This window comes from Atractosteus spatula, chromosome 3 (genome assembly GCF_055471065.1).
Source record: "Atractosteus spatula isolate fAtrSpa1 chromosome 3, fAtrSpa1.hap1, whole genome shotgun sequence".
Lineage (NCBI taxonomy): Eukaryota > Metazoa > Chordata > Actinopteri > Semionotiformes > Lepisosteidae > Atractosteus > Atractosteus spatula.
Window position 1 is genome coordinate 65,663,376 of NC_142708.1, and position 17,254 is coordinate 65,680,629.

At 42.4% G+C, this 17,254-nt stretch overlaps 2 protein-coding genes across 2 annotated transcripts; one reads left to right on the forward strand and one right to left on the reverse strand.

The window, feature by feature from the left end:
• The first annotated feature begins 1,659 nt into the window (after positions 1-1,659).
• slc2a1c (solute carrier family 2 member 1c) lies at positions 1,660-11,113 on the forward strand. Its single transcript, XM_088911911.1, has 10 exons — positions 1,660-1,674; positions 2,389-2,487; positions 3,626-3,786; positions 3,914-4,154; positions 5,856-6,018; positions 6,757-6,941; positions 7,735-7,839; positions 8,634-8,735; positions 9,666-9,869; positions 10,934-11,113. The coding sequence occupies exons 1-10, from the start codon at positions 1,660-1,662 to the stop codon at positions 11,111-11,113; spliced, it is 1,455 nt and encodes a 484-aa protein (XP_088768037.1).
• Positions 11,114-13,715: 2,602 nt separating this feature from the next.
• On the reverse strand, positions 13,716-16,180 carry LOC148838250 (endonuclease domain-containing 1 protein-like). The gene is made up of 2 exons (XM_088911861.1): positions 15,893-16,180; positions 13,716-14,906 (listed from the first exon to the last, which is right to left on the reverse strand). Exons 1-2 carry the CDS (start codon positions 16,178-16,180, stop codon positions 14,334-14,336), a joined length of 861 nt encoding a protein of 286 aa, XP_088767987.1. The 3' UTR covers positions 13,716-14,333.
• Positions 16,181-17,254: the final 1,074 nt, after the last annotated feature.

A 17,254-nucleotide genomic window follows, 5' to 3' on the forward strand; every position in this document is an offset into this window, starting at 1 on the left:
TGTCAACAAACCATTTCATTTTCAGATAATGATGACCTAAGTCATTATGTTTTCATACTTAATCTGTTTTGTTTTAAGGGCTATTAATTCTCTTTTCTCATAATAATAATATCCAGAAACATTTAGACAGAAAAGGAATTTTAAATTGCCTTTAAATTTGAAGAAATTGCCATGCAAGATGACAAAGACTGCAATATCAGATTTTTTCAGCTTCTCGTGACACAGTAATTCTTTTCATTGTGTGTCTACCTTTAAAAGTGTCTAACTCCCAAAGTCAAGAAGTGATACATTTTTTGTGTCATAATTTTGTGAGACACACAAGGAGCACAACATGACCCAATTATTCAGCTAGTGTTGGTCTTACACCTATTACTCCTCATTGCTGGTTGCCTGTTGTAGGTTACAAGATCCTGAGTGAATACTGGATCCTCTCATTGCAGAACAGTGCCTCCTACTGAGCAGGTGTGGAGCTACATCCACAGGTTAATACTTATTAAACAGCTGGCACAATCCACAATAGAGGACTCTCAAACCGTTTCAGTCACCTTCTTTCCTATACGGTATGGAAGTGGAAGAAAACAGATGAACCTAACAAGGTGGTAAAATGAACATCATGTAGAATTCTGTTGGAAAATAAAGTGATTTTGAATAGCAGTATTGGAAGAAGTGACAAAAAGTCCGTTGAGTGACCTAAAAATAAAATCAGAAACATCTACATTTAGCATTAAAGATTTGGGGGCAAAGTCTGGGATAAACATCAGATCTCCTGAGAAAATATTTCATATGTACAACATGGGGATTCCACTTTTATTAGTTTCTGAATAATTCTAAATCAGCCCTTGGAAAAGCCACCCCTCGTCCAAAATGCAAATATACTGTAGTTTTTCATACCTGTATCATGCCAGCTAATGTCTGTCAATTCAAAGCTAAATTCCATTTCATTTCTGTAATCCTGTTTTCCATCCTGCATCAGTCAGGAATTAAGGTAGGATTCTCCTTTGGCACTGGTTATATTCTGCAGATAGGGGGTAAGAATAATGACATTAAGACAATCGCTACTTTTCTTACTAAAAAATTAAGTAATTAAGAAATTAAGTTTTTTCTACTTAAATTTAGTTGTATATTATTTAGAAAGTATCATGTACAGTATAATACTAGAATGTCACGGTGGCACAGCCATTACCATTCTTGGGGTGCTATCTGTGAGGAGTTTGTATGTTCCCCACGTGTTAGTCTGGTTTTCTCCAGGTGCTCCAGATTCCTGCCACAGTCCAAAGACATGCTGGCAGGTTAATTGGCTCCTGGGAAAGTTGGCCCTTGTGTGAGTGTGTGTTTGTGCCTGTGTGCCTGCTCTACAATGGACTGGCATTTTGTCCAGGGTCTATCCTGCCTTACACCCGTTGCTTGTTGCAATAGGCTCTAGTTCCCACATGAACCGGAACTGGATGAAGTGGTGAAAAAATGATATAGTAATGTGGTGTGAGGTAGGTGTGATACACTCAAGAGAACGTTCTTACATTTTGTTTGTACATATGTACAGTATATGTTTTTTTTTCTTTAGTATAAGTAAAACCACACGGAACATGGTAAATATATTAGTAATAACTTATTAATTTCTCTTTTGTTTTCTACAGGGCAGAGAATTAGAAGTTGGCTAAAATGGAGTCAGAAAGTGTAAGCATTGCCATTGTTCAACTTTTATACATGAAGGCATTATAAAGTGATTTCTTCCTTCTGTTAAATGCTTCTTTATCCGTTGTTTACTTATGACTTTCTTTATACATTTTTACTAGGGTGAATCTGAATTAAGTATTCTAATATTCAAATAAAAGTTATCGTTCAAATACTTAGTGTGATGCCCCTCTGGGAGTGTGTCTTTATGAAATCTACCAGGACAACATATACCAGCAAACAACTGTTAGTTTAAAAAAAACAGTGCTCTTCATTTATAGTGACAGAAAAAGAAAATTCCACAACCAAAAACACCAAATTAGAGCCTAGCTCTTCTTTAAGCTAGCTGTTAACTAACCTATTCAGTGCCTATTTACCACATTGAGCAGCTAAACTAAAAACCTTTAGACCAAAAGAAGAAATAAAAAGTAATCTCAGTGGCCTACGCAGAATTTGGTGGGAATAGAAGCCCTGTTTGTCTCAGATCTTTTCAGTTTTGAAGGTGCCCAATGTGAGCTTTGGCAAAGTTTTCAAATTTAAGGAACCAACAAGAATGGAATCCAGCCGTAGCAGTGTGATCAAAATTTAAATTTTTCCATATTTCCGAAAGAAAAACCAGGGTGGTCCTTGGGTCCAGTATGGCAGTGGTCAACCTTGTCCTTCAGCTCAGTGGGATGAATTCTGAAATGAAAATCTGAAGTTTTTGTTTACTTCTAGAGCCCACTAACTGGCCTCCTCCTGACCTCCATATTTTCCGCTGTGCTGGGCTCCCTGCAGATAGGATATCATACAGGAAACATCAATGCGCCTGAAAGGGTAAGCGAGAGAACTCCTTCACCTGGATCAGTAAGGTGATCTACAGTACACCAGCTCAATCTACACCAAAGCTACTCTTGTGTTAAAGGACACACTCCCACCACCCTACTGACAGGCTTGAGCACTGCAACAAATAGCAGAAACCACATTTCCTCCCAATACAAGGTCTTCCTTCAGGTCAGTCAATGGAAAAATAGCATCAGTGTGAATAACACTACAACACTGTCACTTCTCAAGGCTGACAGAAGACAGCAATTCCACCTCATTGCTGTGGTCTTCTTACCACAGACTGGCCTACAAATATACAGATCATAGAAACCTTTATATGAGCCAAATAAATCAAGTGAGAACATTTCCAATGATGTTTTTTATACCACTTAACATTTATTGGAATACTCTGAGGAGAACACCTTCTAAAAGGATAGAACAGTAATTTCACATTATGGATTTGAAGGATGATGGTGCAGTGGTCAGCATTGCTGCTTTGTAGCACTGGGGGCCTGGGTTCAATTCTGGACCTGGGGTGCTATCTGTGTGGAGATTGTATGTTCTCCTGAGTTTATATGGATTTCCTCCAGGTGCTCAGGTTTCTTCCCACAGTTGAAAGATACACGAGTAGGTTAATCCTGGAAAAAACTTATCCCTGGTGCTTGTGTGTATCAGACAGGGTGTATATTGCTCCCCCACAGCCTTACTGGATAAGCAGGTTATAAATTGGATGGATGGATATGAACTCATGAGCCTGGCAAATTACCACTCACTACAGTTTTTACCTGCAGATGCACACAATATTATTTTTTCCTGCACCTTCTCTTCATGTAGTCATTACAGTCTGAAAGTATCATGCAAATTGGTATGACAGAAGTGAGAGTCCTGGGCTGATGTAGCGACTCTCTACATTACTTTCAGGATATGATCTGTCCCTCATGTAGCAGGTATCCTGCTTCATTTGATCTAGTCTGCTGATTGACAAAGACTTGTCTTAGTGTTACACATTTTAAGTTTTGGGTACAAAATATACAAAAACATGGCTCGACATAGGGGTATTCACAGATGGTTTCTTGAAACTGTATGCCTTCCTTTTTATTAAGTGTAAAACTAATAATCTGCCCCTTACTGTCTGTTTTTTCCCTATCAGGTCATTATAAAGGTCTTTAACTCCTCCTGGCAGTCTCATTACAACACGTCAATCTCAGAGAAGAGACTTGCGTTTCTCTGGTCCCTCTCGGTCAGCGGAAAGGATTTTGGGGCTGTTCTGGGGGCAGCCGGGGTCAAGTGGCTGGCCGACTCCTTTGGCCGGTGAGGAACCCATCGAAATGGTAAAACGGGGGACATTTGTTTGTTTCCTGAGGTATCACTGTGTAGTTCACAAGCTGCTGAAGTACTGCGCACTATTCTAGCTCATCAGTTCACACTCTGTGTGCAGGAGGAACTCCATTCTGATCGCCAACGCCTTGTCCATAGCGGCCTCCCTGCTGATGAGCATTGCCCAGTTCTGCTTGTGGTTTGAAGCGCTCATCTTGGGCCGGTTGATTTTTGGGATGTTTTGTGGCCTGGCCATGAGTCTGAACCCACTCTACATCCAAGAAATCTCACCTACAGCTCTCCGCGGCGCATTCTCCACCCTCAACCAAATCTCCTTCACGACAGGAATTCTCCTGGGAATGGTGAGTGCAGAGGGCACAGGGGAATCTTTGCTTCCTCAGCTTAGATGTTTTACTTTCTCTGTTGAAGGTCATCAGGGCTGCCGGTGAAAGTCAATGAGATCGTCTTTGTTTTTCTTGTTTGTTTCTCTTTCAAGATACTGTGCTAGTAACTTGCTTGTTTCAAGCTAAAACAAGCTAAACAAAAACCTAGCTCCTTCCTCAAGAACTTAATTAACATACTAGGCTGCTAAGCTGCCTACTGGCCTAGTGTCTCTCTCTGATGCTCTTCACAAAGTTAACTCAGCCTCTCTCTCTGAGATTCTTCACGACGCTTACAGTTCCACCAATTGGTTATTCCTTCTCCCTCTGGTGAAGGTGCACACAGAGTTCTTGTCAGATCAGACCAACCAGGGTAGTCTCTGATGTCTGTTTTTTAAACTGTCACCTTTTAGCAATTTGTCAGGTGACTAAGCAGCTTACCACCCCCACTCCCCCCACCCCCCACAGCTTTCTGGGAAATGTAGTCCAGATAAGGGCTGCCATCTTGTCTTATTCTACTATTTCATCCATCCATTTTCTAACTTCTTCATCCAATTCAGTGTTGCAAGGGAACCAAAGTCCATCCCAGCAAGCAATGGGTGTAAGGCAGGGTACACCCTGGATAGGACACCATTACAGGGCAGATACAGTCACACTTATACCAGGGATACATTTTCTCTGAAGCATACCATTAACCTGCTGACAATTAATCTCCCAGCATGTCTTTGGACATTCGAAGGAAACAGGGACATCTGGAGGAAATCCATACAAACACAGGGAAGAACCCAGGGCCCAGTGGTGTGAGGCAATGTTAACCACTACATCACAAGGTTTCCCTCATGTTTGAATGATGCATTTATAAATAACACGTGAATTTAAGCAAATGTCCTCACCAAATATCCTCCCCACACAAATAGTGTTATAGGTGCCGAATATACTATTTACTATGTGTCGTGGCCATTCATGAAAGCAGGTGGAAAACAAAAAAAGATGGGACCATTGTGCTTGTGACATTTATTATGTTTTGATGAGAGACAGAGGTGGTAATCTTGCATTTTACCATCGTTAACACACAGCGCCATCTAGTGATACACCCCAGTTACTTCTCTACCCTCCAAATACATGGTTTGGTCTTGTTGCTCTTTTTATAGAGGGGAGCTGCATAAGTGATTTTCAAGCCAATGAGTATTACCCATCTTGTCTCACCTTGAGAAACTGTTGGGAGAGTTTTGCTATGGCCTATGGAAAATAGTTCTTGTTTCTTCAAGTGCAATGGATAAGAATGAGACAGAGCAGAGATGTGTAGCTCTTCTGCCTTCTCTGTGCTAATGCTGTTGTGGTCATGAGCTGTCAGCAATTTCCATGCTGTTCCCACATAGTGACAACATGTTAATGATGCCTTTACTCTCTAAATGACACCTTTTACTTAGTGTATACAGGTGAAGCTCATTTTTGCATGTTGTGTGGATTGTCCTTGTTATTTGTAATAATGCAAATTGGCCAGGTTCCAGTACATGGGCCCCTTTGAGGAGTGGCAGATTATAAAAAGGATCACAGGCACTAATGACTATTAGTTTGGATTGAGTCACACTTGCTGTTATTTGGTAATGGGTTCCAGTTGCACACACAAACAGCACTTGGACGGGACTGGTTTGCAGCGGGGTCTCTGTGCTTGGGCTGCAGGTGATGAGCCTGAATGTAGTGATGGGATCGGAGAGCTTGTGGGGGCTGATGCTGCAGCTCTCCCTGGTCCCTGCCACCATGCAGTACTTCACCCTGGCCTTCTGTCCGGAAAGCCCACGGTACCTCCTCATCAACCTGGGAGAGGAGGTGGAGGCAGAGACAGGTAGGGCTATGTCAATGTACAGAGGGAGCACAGGTGCCTTTAGTGTGATGGTGCCTCCTGGAACCCAGATCCTGGGTTCGATTCTGCTTTTGGGAACCCATCTGGTTGGAGGGTGCATGTTCTTCTTGTGTCCAAGTGGATTTCCTCCAGACAACCTGTTTGCTTATCCCCTTACAGAATAACAGATTTGATTGGTTGCTTTAAACTAGACTCAAAGGGTTGAATCCCTGGTCCCCTAGAGGAAGGGAGAGAGGTACCCTACCTCATTAGCCTATCCACTCAAAAGTACCACTCGCTCCTCTCTGCCCAATGCTCACAGCTGCACTGGGATAGCACACATACACACTGGTTTGGCTTTTTCCCATTATTGCACAGCCGTTTTCTATCAGCTTTATCCAATTGCAGGGGGCTGGAGCCTATCCTGGAAAGGAATGGGCACAAGGCAGCGTACACCCTGGATGGGATGCTAATCCATTGCAAGGCATACAAAAACATACACACACTCAACAAGAGCCAATTTTTACCAAAAGCCAAATAACCTACATGTATGTCTTTGGATTGTGAGAGGAAACCAGAGCACCTGGAGGAAACCCAAGCAAACACAGGGAGAACATCCAAACTCCATGCAGACAGCACCCCAGGAACTGAACTCAGGGTGTAGCGGGAATGCTAACCACTGTGCTGCCCTATATGATATGATCTGTTCTGATATGATATGTGCGATGGGTTTGCTTTTAGCTCTGCGCAGGTTACGAGGGAACTCAGGTGACATCCTCGCTGAGATGATGGAGATGAAGCAGGAGTCCTCCTTCAGCCCAAAGTGCATCACGGTCAGAGAGTTTGTTCAGAGGCAGAGCTACCGGGAACCCATCATGATCCTGACTGTCATCTGCCTCGGAGCGAACTTCTCTGGCTTCAACGCGGTGAGTCTTCTCTGCCCGCGCCAAGACATATTCCCCAAAGGGCTTCATTCAATCCTTCTCTTTTTGTTCTGGCTCTGGTCTCACCTGCTTAAAAAAATTCCCACCCTTTTCTGTTCTGAAGTGTATTACAAAACCCTGGCTAACACTGACTTCTTTATGCAAGAAATAGGCGTGATTCTAAACAAAACATATCAGGTGTGCCAGAGGAAAAATTCTAAAGTGGTACTGTATAAAGGATAAAAATACCTCTTTATTTACATGTACCGATCAATGTTTCTTTTGTATTTTTTGAGACGGTAAAAAGTTATCGTTACTTCTCATTACCTAATAATACCCTGGTCTTCTTGGTCAATCAACTGAGTAAACCCAGTTACCAAAAGTAGAAAAGACTCCTATGATCCTTAAACATAGCAAACAATTTTCAATTGATTTCATGTACAACACAGTGGAGCAGTCACTCAGAAAGTCATGCAAAATCACTTTTATCACTCATTCTAATACTTTAGGATAAATTGTCTGGATTAGCACACAGTATTTTCTATCTGTTAACACATATAATAATCCCCCTGCCTCCTCTCTCTTCTCTGCCCCCTACCTTTTCCTTTTTTAATTGGGGTAGTCGGAGGCTGCATTGTTCGAGTCCAGCTATTTTCTAACTTAATTCATATCAGAGCTGGAGGTTGGGGCTAGATAGTGTTTTAAACCAGCAGGCAACATGCTACCAAAATTGAATTCTGCCACTGAAACAGATTTACATTTTATTCCTTAACTATCACATATGTGTTTTTTTCAGATGATCAATTACTCGACGGATGTATTTTTTAGGGTGGGGTTTGAAGAGGCTGAGTATCTGACTCTCGGGGTTGGATCTGTCAATGTGCTTTTCTCTGTTGTTTCGGTGAGTTCAAGACACTGTGCTTTAGCATAGTGTTATATAATAATAATAATATAATAATAATAATAATAATACAGTACAGGATAGTACATATATTTACATTTGTATTTATATTTACATTGTATGGCCTATATATTATTTCAGATACTATTATTTTTATAGAGAATTTACTCATAGGGGTCGCACAGTGGTTGGCATTGCTGCTTTGCAGTGCTGGGGTCCTGGGTTCAATTCTAGACCTGGGGTGCTGTCTGCATGGAGTTTGTCAGTTCTTCCCAAAGGTATACAGGTAGGTTAATTGGTATGGGCAAATCAAGTGACTATGCATGTTTTTGTGTCATTATGAGCCCTGCAATGGACTGGTGTACTGTCCAGGGTGTATCCTACCTTGCACCTGTGACCCTGAGTTAGAAGATGGATGGATGTTACTATACTATTTATAGTATATGCCTTACTCTTTGGGAACAATGACTCACACAGCTTGATATCATACAACGATACAAAATCATATTTGCCAAGACGGCGTCAAACAGCTGAACAATGTTTTTGTTCAGTTATTGTTTTTTCAACACATCAGATGAACAAAGAGCATTCATGGGTGTTAACCCAGGTGTCCCAGCTGAATTCCTCCCTGGGCCCTGACAACCTGTCCTCCTAGAGTTCCCCCTTCGCTCACACAGCACAGAATGGCAGCCCGTGCTACCCAAGTGGGGCTGCACCATGTTGTGGATGAAGTGAGCTCCCTCTTGTCTGTGCCATGAGATCCATTGACCCCCTCCTGTGTTTGTATTTCCTAGTTTTTCTTGGTGGAGACAGCGGGGCGCAGAAAGCTCTTACTTGTGGGGTTCCTGGCTTTAGGAGTGTGTAACCTCCTGATGAGCATCTCAAGTGCTCTTCTGGTGAGTCTTGCATGTTCTTCAGTTAAATCATGGAGAATTTTAATATACCCCACTCCCGAATTGACATGAGGACTCCAGACCTTAGGTCCTGCAGGGGTCTGTGCTCTTTGTCTTCAATGTGTCTAGCTGACGTGCTGAGGTTGTTTTCTATTAGAAGAGATGAGGATGTGGCTCACGTGGATGAGCCAAGCCTGTTTTCCAGTCTTTGTTCCTGGGGTGGAAGGGGGAAACCCCCAAAATATTTTACGATGGGAGGGGTTTCCAACCTTCTGAAAGGAGCACTGACCTCATGGGAAGATATTTTCCCATTTTCATGAATCAACACTGAGCGGCGTCTCTTGAATTTTGAAGGGTTCTTACATGCATCAGGGAAGGGGATCAATGACACTCCAGGGGTGATCCTGAAGGCTTTAGTCCACCAGTAGACTTGTCCTGCAATCAGTCCATCATTCATGATTTAATATGGTTTCATTCCTGTATAACATAAGCGGCACAGTGGTGCAGTGATTAGTAAAGTATTGCTGCCTTACAGCACTGGGGCTCTGGATTCATTTCCTGGGGTACTACCTGTGTGGAGTTTGTATGTTCTCTGTGTTTTGTGTGGGTTCCTCCAGGTGCTCCAGTTTTGTCCCACAGTCCAAAAGCATACTGGTAGGTTAATGAGCTTCTGGGAAGATTAACCCTGGTGTGAGTGTGTGCATGTCTGTGTCTGTGTGTGTCCTGTGATGGACTGGCGTCCTGTGCAGGATGTATCTGGCCTTGTCCCTGTTGCTTTTTGGGATAGGCTCCAGCTCCCCCCACCCTGAATTGAGAATGAATGGATGACTGGATGGATGAATTATGTAAAACATAAATCCCAGCAGCAGAGATGCATGAAATTCACACAAGAAAATGGGACTGACAATTAACAGCTGTCCCTGCTTCTCTTAGAACATTTTTCCTCAGATGGCCCACCTGCATGCTCTCCTGGTGTTTGGTCTAATCGCAGCATATGAATCTGGACCCGGTCCAATCAGTTGGTTCATTGGCGCCGAATTGTTCAACCAGTCAGCACGGCCTGTGGCCATGTCTTTCAGCAGCATTCTTAACTGGGGCTCCAAGTGTCTTTTGGCTTTCATATTTCCACACCTAATGGTAAACACCTTTTAATTTATCCTCTGCTGCCTTTACCTGGGCCATTTATTTGCTTTTTAAATGATAATGGGATGGCTCTGTCTGAGTTACTGATCCTAAATGTAAAGGTATAAGAATATAACCCCAGAAAAGTCAGAGACAAAAGAAGACCCCCTGGTCAGCTCTGGTTGAAAGCACCTTAGAGATACTTTAAACTAAGTTCTTTTGTAAATGGGAAGATCCTGCAGGATCAGTTTTTCTTGTGTAGCTCAGTCCTTTGTGCAGTCCACTCATGCTACCAGAAAGGTTAGAAATGAGAGGAAGCTATTTGGCCCATCTTGTTGCTTTTTATTTCCACAGTGTAATAATTTAATCATAGTGCTTAGTTTAGTCCTTCCATTCCAACTTCACCCTTGAAGCTGCCTCCCTAGTTTATTCCTCTTAAGTGAGGGGGGCTGTGACAAAGTTGATCTTTAGCCAGCACTAAATTACATTGTGGAAAATGAAGAGCAACAGGATAGTTTACAAAAGAGAGTAAACCTTTTTATTTCTTACTAGTATTTATTAAACAAAGCTGGCATCAAAGTATTAACCATGCAACCTCTTTGTATCTGTCAGCGCATTTTGTAGTTATTAGAATTTGACTAAACCTTTTGAAATTGCATGATATGTACGAAAATGTGAGCAGACATCCAGAGAATCAAAAAGTAGTAGACTTAGACGAAAAGGAAAAGTAATTTTGGCTTCCTATGTACAAAGCTGAAAGACAAAGACCGCTGACATATCAGTTCTCGGAATGTACTGTAAATTTCATTACTAACTCTAAATTAGGATTTCTCAGAAACAGGACACTGGCTAAACTGATTATTGCTGACACTGCCTTTACACATTCTGAGGTGTCTATAGCATGTTTCTGCAAGCCCAAAATGTTGACATGGCAAAGCACTTGAAAGAGTCAGCATATGGGAGGAGTGAGTTCCAGAACCAAGCTCTCACTGGCCTAGACATCTGCAATGAGATGATAGGAGCTCAACCGGCTGTTCCAGTGGATTTCAGGAGGTGATTCTGTGCTCTGGTCTCTTCAGGGTGCAGCTGGGCCTTACACCTACTTGGTCTTCATGGTCTTTGCTCTCATCGCCTTCTTCTTCACACTTGCTTGGGTCCCAGAGACTAGAGGAAGAGTCTTCAACGACATCACGGCTGAATTCCAACAGACGGACAGCCTTCAGCTGACACCCAAGATGCTGAAGAGCAGCCACCACTGAGGGGCTAGCAGGAAAGACAGAAAAACAGATGCTGACGTTGTCTTTGCTCAGATTACCCACAGTGCAGTTGGATAACCATGGTGCTTTCGTTTTGCGTCCTTGAAAAGAGATTATTTGATTTCAGAACGCAGTACATGAGCTGGAATCCCGAATATTGTTAAACTAAAAATGCTGCTAATCACCATCTAGGGGTATTATGAAATGAGTATTAGTATAAGCCTACTCTGTGTGGTCTGGTGGTACAGTGGTTAGCATGGGTGCCTTGCAGTGCTAGTGCACTGGGTTCAATTCTGGACCTGGGGTGTTATCTGTGTGGAGTTTATATATTATAGAATGATATATTATTACACAGGAGGCACAGCGATTAGCATTGCTGACTCACAGCACTGGGGCTTTGGGTTCAATTTCATACGCAAGGTGCTATCTGCATGGAGTTTGTATGTTTCTTCCAATGTTCATGAGGGTTCCCCCCCCACAGTCCAAAGACATACCGGTCTGTGTCTGCCATGTGATGGACTGACGTCCCGTCCGGGGTGTACCCTTCCTTGTGCCCATTGCTTGCTGGGAAATTGGGTGAAACAGTTAGAAAATGGATGGATGTTGCTATTTGTTGTACAGCTTAAAAGTTTTTACTGTGGACTTTGAAGGCTGGGAAAGCTTCAGACATGATGTGAAGAAAATTCATCAAAACAGATCTGGGAACAAGAAACCTTTTATAGAAAATTATGTTACCTTTTCCTAAGGGAACAAGGGCAAAATACTCTGCTAATGTATGATTTGTTGGTAATAAGTAACAATTCCATTTTGTTTAGTTTTTTAATTGTTTGGCAAGAACAGTATATTTCAGTGAGTGATAGTAAATCTTGGATCTGGTCCTTACTTCCTTCTTTATTTTCATTTCTTCAGGAAAGAGGTGTATAAAATCCATCAATGTAGACGTGATATCCACCCACACCATGATGTTTCTATCTGAGCCACAAGGCTTATTTTTAACTATATGCACACATAGAGAAGATTATGAAGCCCAAACAAGCCTTGTGTACCTGTTGATGTGCCTGCAGAGTCCTGGCAGCGCATAGGTGCCACTCTTACATGGGCCTTGGTGTGGTGGCTGAGGCTGTCCAGCTGGCTGAAATGGCACCCGCATTCAGGGCGACGAAAGGGTGTCTTCCCACCATGCATCTCCTGGGGCTCCTTGACGTTGCCAGGTGGCTGGAGCTCTTGATGCAGTGGGCGCAGCTGTAAGGCGCATCTCTGCTGTGTGTTCTCAAGCAGACCATCACGCTGCAGGGGAACAAGAATTTCCTGCTCCCCGCTGTGCCCATACGGGTGCTTCTTGCACACTCAATCACTGACACTGAGCAGGGAGCACAGTGACACAGACTCAAAAATGATGAGGTCAGGCTAGGCTTTACCTTTTTTCTAAGCCAGTTGCTCGACTTTTATATAATGTGAGGGTGCCAGACAAGATTTTGTGGCATTGTGGGATTGCCATTGTCACAACACATTATTTGGAGGGGAGTAGAGGCAAAGAGCACTTTTGGGGGCTGTCTTACCCCTAGAATGAACACAGCAGTTCACTTCCTAAAGTTATGTGATCTTGTTGGGGAAGATTTGCTGCCAGTCTGTATTACTAGATGCTTAGAGATCTGGGGGAAGGGGGGAGTGAGCAGGCGTTGTGTTTTTGGGGACCCTTGCCCAGTAAGATCACAGTTTTAGTCAGTCATTTAACTACCCCCTTCCCCCACATCCCTGTGCATGTGGCACTACTGTCTTGAAGCCCCTGGAGAAGATGAGAAGCCCTTTGGACCCGCTACTGCAGAATCCCCAGGCCCAGAGAACCGGTGAAAGTCATGATGACGAGACAGAAGCTTCAACAGGGGTTCAGCTTTATTACAGAGGATCAGACACTTTTAAGAAAAATGAGAAAGTACTGGGAGGATTGAGGATGTGGGCGGACTGGGTGGAGGAAGGATGCCTGAGACAAAATGCTAAGGCAGGTGTTTGTGCTCAATATAAAATTAATTTCTGTGTTGATTATGGCTTGGCACAAAAATTGTTGACTTGCAGTTGTTATTCTTCCCGGAACTTCAGTTAATCACTTCCCTGTGAAACTCTATAGTAAGATCTGGGTCTTTATCATTCCACTCAGGTTTTAAAGCAAAGGTTAGAAAACACAATGGAACATCAGAGATAGTTATTAAGAAACCATTTGCATATCTCACTCTTTGCACAAGATCACGCATCAGTGAAGTGGTTTTCAACCTCCCAGCTGTGCGTAGATTATTGCAGCTGCAATGTCTGCATATTTTCACTAGGACACTTCAAACCGTACATTGGTCATTCGTTAAAAGAAGTTGCGTGTATTTGTGCAATTCTGTTGGACTTCTTCTATAGTAATGGGGAGCAAGAAGATTTCAGTTTGATTCAAGATTTTCATACCTGTATTATTTACAGTGTTGGATGAGTCTTTAAGTGTAGTTCTCCAGGGAATACTAAGCATAGACGCAAGATAAAGATTCACACAACAGCAGCATTGCTTCAGTAAAAGGTATGGTAATAAAACAGTACATTTAGTTTGTTGGATGTGATTTTTATTAAAGGAGAGTTACACTTTGTCATTCACTACCGAAACCAAATGAGTTACATGATGAATATGAGAAACATGACAGAAGAAAATTGCACAAGAAAATTGTTATCCTGATCTTTTAAAACTTGATGAATATAATATATAAAAGATTACACCCACAAGTAACAGGAAACGTTTTCTGTTTCTGTTGGTTCTTGACAAAGTTCAAGATGAATAAAAGGCCTCTTTATTCGATGGGAAGAATATATAAAGGTTATTATATGCTATATATACTTATTATATTTAAGTTTTAAATCTGTATCTGTGGTGTAGCATGCTTAGAAGAATTAATTAATACTTTGGGATTTCTCCTACTGTACTTTTTTTCCTTCTGGAACAGTTTTTTAGTTATTTTGCTACCACACTCTTGTTGTATACCACAGCTTTAATAATGTGCCAAGTACATGAGTGTATGTCAAGAGAAAATTGATATGGGTTAATATTTCATAAATCTTTGAATGAGATTCAGGTTTAATCAAGACAGCCAATGATTTCTTTCTTGTACTGTTAAAAAGTGGTTCAGGAGTTAAATTCTGTAACAGATATTGAAAGAACTCTTTATCAAATACAGCAGTGTGACCTCTTGCAAATTTATGGAACGCAATCTCTGTAAAACAGCTGGAAATCTTTATCAACATCCATCTTGTTTTTCAGGAAGGTTTCTAGCCTTTTTATGGGCAGTTCTACCACATGATTATTCACCCTGTCGTTGAGGCCATAGGCGGCAAAGGAGGGGAATTTATACCTCACGTAGAAGGGGGCGTTTCTGTCGTATTCGGTACAGCAGTAGGCTGTCCACATGTACTCTGGGATGGCTACTCTGTCGATGTTATCTCGCCGAATCATGTTCCCCGAGGTGGTTACCCCGGTGATGACGTACGCTTGGCCCCTGCAGTAGTTGTTGAGGCGCCGACGGATTCTGTCCTCGTGCTGGAACCACGGCCCGATGTTGAACTCTCTCACCTGTGGCACGACGTTCGTGAGGGTGTAGGTGGCGGCTTTGTCATTGGGCTCTGACTGGTGCTGGTCGGGGTTGAGGTGGCCTCTCTCGTACAGCACCACGTCAGCATAGTCTTGCAGCACGGCCTGCGTGTCCTCGAAATTTTGGTGCATGTTGCTGCGCGGGAAAGGCTCCATGTTCCCACTCCCCTTTGATGTTGCCAACTGAAAGAGAATAAAAGCAGTTCGGTGACACTTCTTGTGGGGGAGGGGCTTGTTTTGGAAGATGGAACAAGGGAGAAAGTTTCCTCTCTAATGGGGTGTGAAGACAATTGAGGGACTGTTAGGGTTTCCACATTCAGTATGTCTAAAAACTAATTTTGTAAAACCCTATCAGAAAATAATATTCATTTCCACATGGGTTAATTGGTAAAAGGGTAACATAGTATAATTTTATAATATATAATAATATATATAATATATCATTTTTAATTATAAATGCATAAGAAGATTGGTTAATCAAAAGCAGTTTGTGATGTTCGCCCCTGCTGGAGCGCCTCAGAATAAGCTAGCATGAACACGGCAGTTGGTGGAGTCCATGGTTATGCGATCAGACAGATCAGACAGGAAGCCTGTTCCACCTGTGCCCTAATTATGACCATACCTGTCTCAGGTGGAGCAGGCTATTTAAGATCAGCCTGCGCTTTATTTGGGACTCTGCTATAGAGTTTTGCCCTGAGTGTCAGCTGAGTCCCAAGGCTTTGCTTTACTCTTTGGATTCCTGTCCTAGCTTTGTCTCAGCCTTGCCTTTAGATTTTCCCTGTGCTTGCTTCACCGTTTAATGCTAATGAATTTTGCATGTTTGTTTCAACCTTGTCTTAGGATTCTCCCTGTGCTTTGCTACAGTGTTGATCTGGACTGGAACTGAACCCTGACTCTGCAGTGTTTGCCTGTGTTTCCCTCACCTGCTATTGGGTTCGCCTAATGAACTCAGACCTCTGCTTCACTCCAGCACATGTAGTGATATTACAAGTAAAACAAACAGACACTGTCATAGCTTGTTATTTAAACAACTCAACTATTATCATGTTGTATTATTTTTCAGCAATGAGTGGATAAGATTATATTGGGGCTTCTAACAGCCTTCTAAGACTGGTCTACTATAGGCAGCTGCTGGAAAACATAAGAGAGAAATGGATAAATAGTCGTACCTGAGGCTCATACATCCAGGGGTAATCCACGCGCTTCTCCCCATCCGATTTCTTGAAGGTGTAGGCGGAGTACACAGGGATGTGCTTAGCAGGATCGTACAGGGTCACGTAGCGGGGCTCGCTGGCGTATCGCTGGCATATCTTCTTCAGTTGGTCTCCCAGAATACCCAAAGGTGGTGTGCCCTTGTATAAGAAGTGCTTGCATTCCCTGAAGTTCTCGACCACACTAGCTCGTGCTACTAGTGCACTGTACAACACCAGCAGCAGGAACGCGCCCGTGATTTTCATGGTGAGCGAACTCCAGGCGTCTCTCTTCTTATGGACAGGGCAACCAAGAGAATGAAGCTAATTAAAGTGTGAGTCAGTGTTCCAGGAGCTGATATTAAATATTTGCTTCCTGCTATGTAAAGTAACTGGCCCACCTTTCTTCCTGATTGGCTGTCCACTGTACCAATCATATTCTGCATGCAGAGGCCAGTTTCTCAAATGTTTCCATGGGATGAACCCATCTCTCCTTTCTTGCAGGTAGTGCTTTGTCTTTAGAGGGTTGTGACATAGCAGGCAAACAGAACACTTTTCAAACTCCAAAGATAGGACAGCAGTCCATCGCAGGGCATATACACCCCCACATTCACTCAAAGAAAATTTTGACTACACAGAAAAGCCAGTTAACCTGGACAGGATGTCTTTGGACTTTGGGAGGAACCTGAACACCACAAAAAAACACACACTCAAATGTGAGAACAATGTGCAAAGTCCACACAGGCAAAGCAAGATTCAAGCTCAGAGCCTTGGAGCTGTGAAGGGACACCACTGTGCTCCCTTTAAGGTTACAAGAATTTACTCCCCCCACCTCCTTTGCCCATAGCAGTGGAATCTGTTAATTCCACCTAATATCAATGACATCTTTTTACAATAATTGCATGGAAGGAAAGGCAAAGTGATTTACTGATGAAAAGATAGCAAAATGTCAAATAAAACACATGGACTTTCTTTGTAATCTGCCAAAACCCATGTTTAAGAAAAAGACAAACAGCTAGCCCAAATGAAATTAATGTTTTAATGCTCTGCAGACAGTAGACAGGAGTTTAAAAGAAATAAAAATAATGTAATTGCATGAAGTATACTGTACTGATAATATATTCTGCACCATTGCATTGCAAGTTAAAGTACTCACTTCTAACCTTTCCTGAATTCTCATGTATGACATTTACTATTACTAAAAAAATGAATGAGTTCCATTTGTTATACCTGTGGAAACAAATGCATTGTTTTTGCTTTTTTTTTTAAATCGCAAAGCTGCTACTGTCTAGCAGAACTATACAGTACTTGTACCAACAAGGAAGAGGTGAAGTTTAAGAA

Bases quoted from the DNA above. Each gene is read 5' to 3' on its own strand.
- slc2a1c (XM_088911911.1), top strand. The intron at 7,840-8,633 runs GTGAGTTCAAGA...TGTATTTCCTAG, and splicing joins TGCTTTTCTCTGTTGTTTCG to TTTTTCTTGGTGGAGACAGC. The intron at 9,870-10,933 runs GTAAACACCTTT...TGGTCTCTTCAG, and splicing joins TCATATTTCCACACCTAATG to GGTGCAGCTGGGCCTTACAC.
- LOC148838250 (XM_088911861.1), bottom strand. From the start codon at position 16,180: ATGAAAATCACGGGCGCGTTCCTGCTGCTGGTGTTGTACAGTGCACTA. The intron at 14,907-15,892 runs GTACGACTATTT...ATTCTCTTTCAG, and splicing joins CCTGGATGTATGAGCCTCAG to TTGGCAACATCAAAGGGGAG.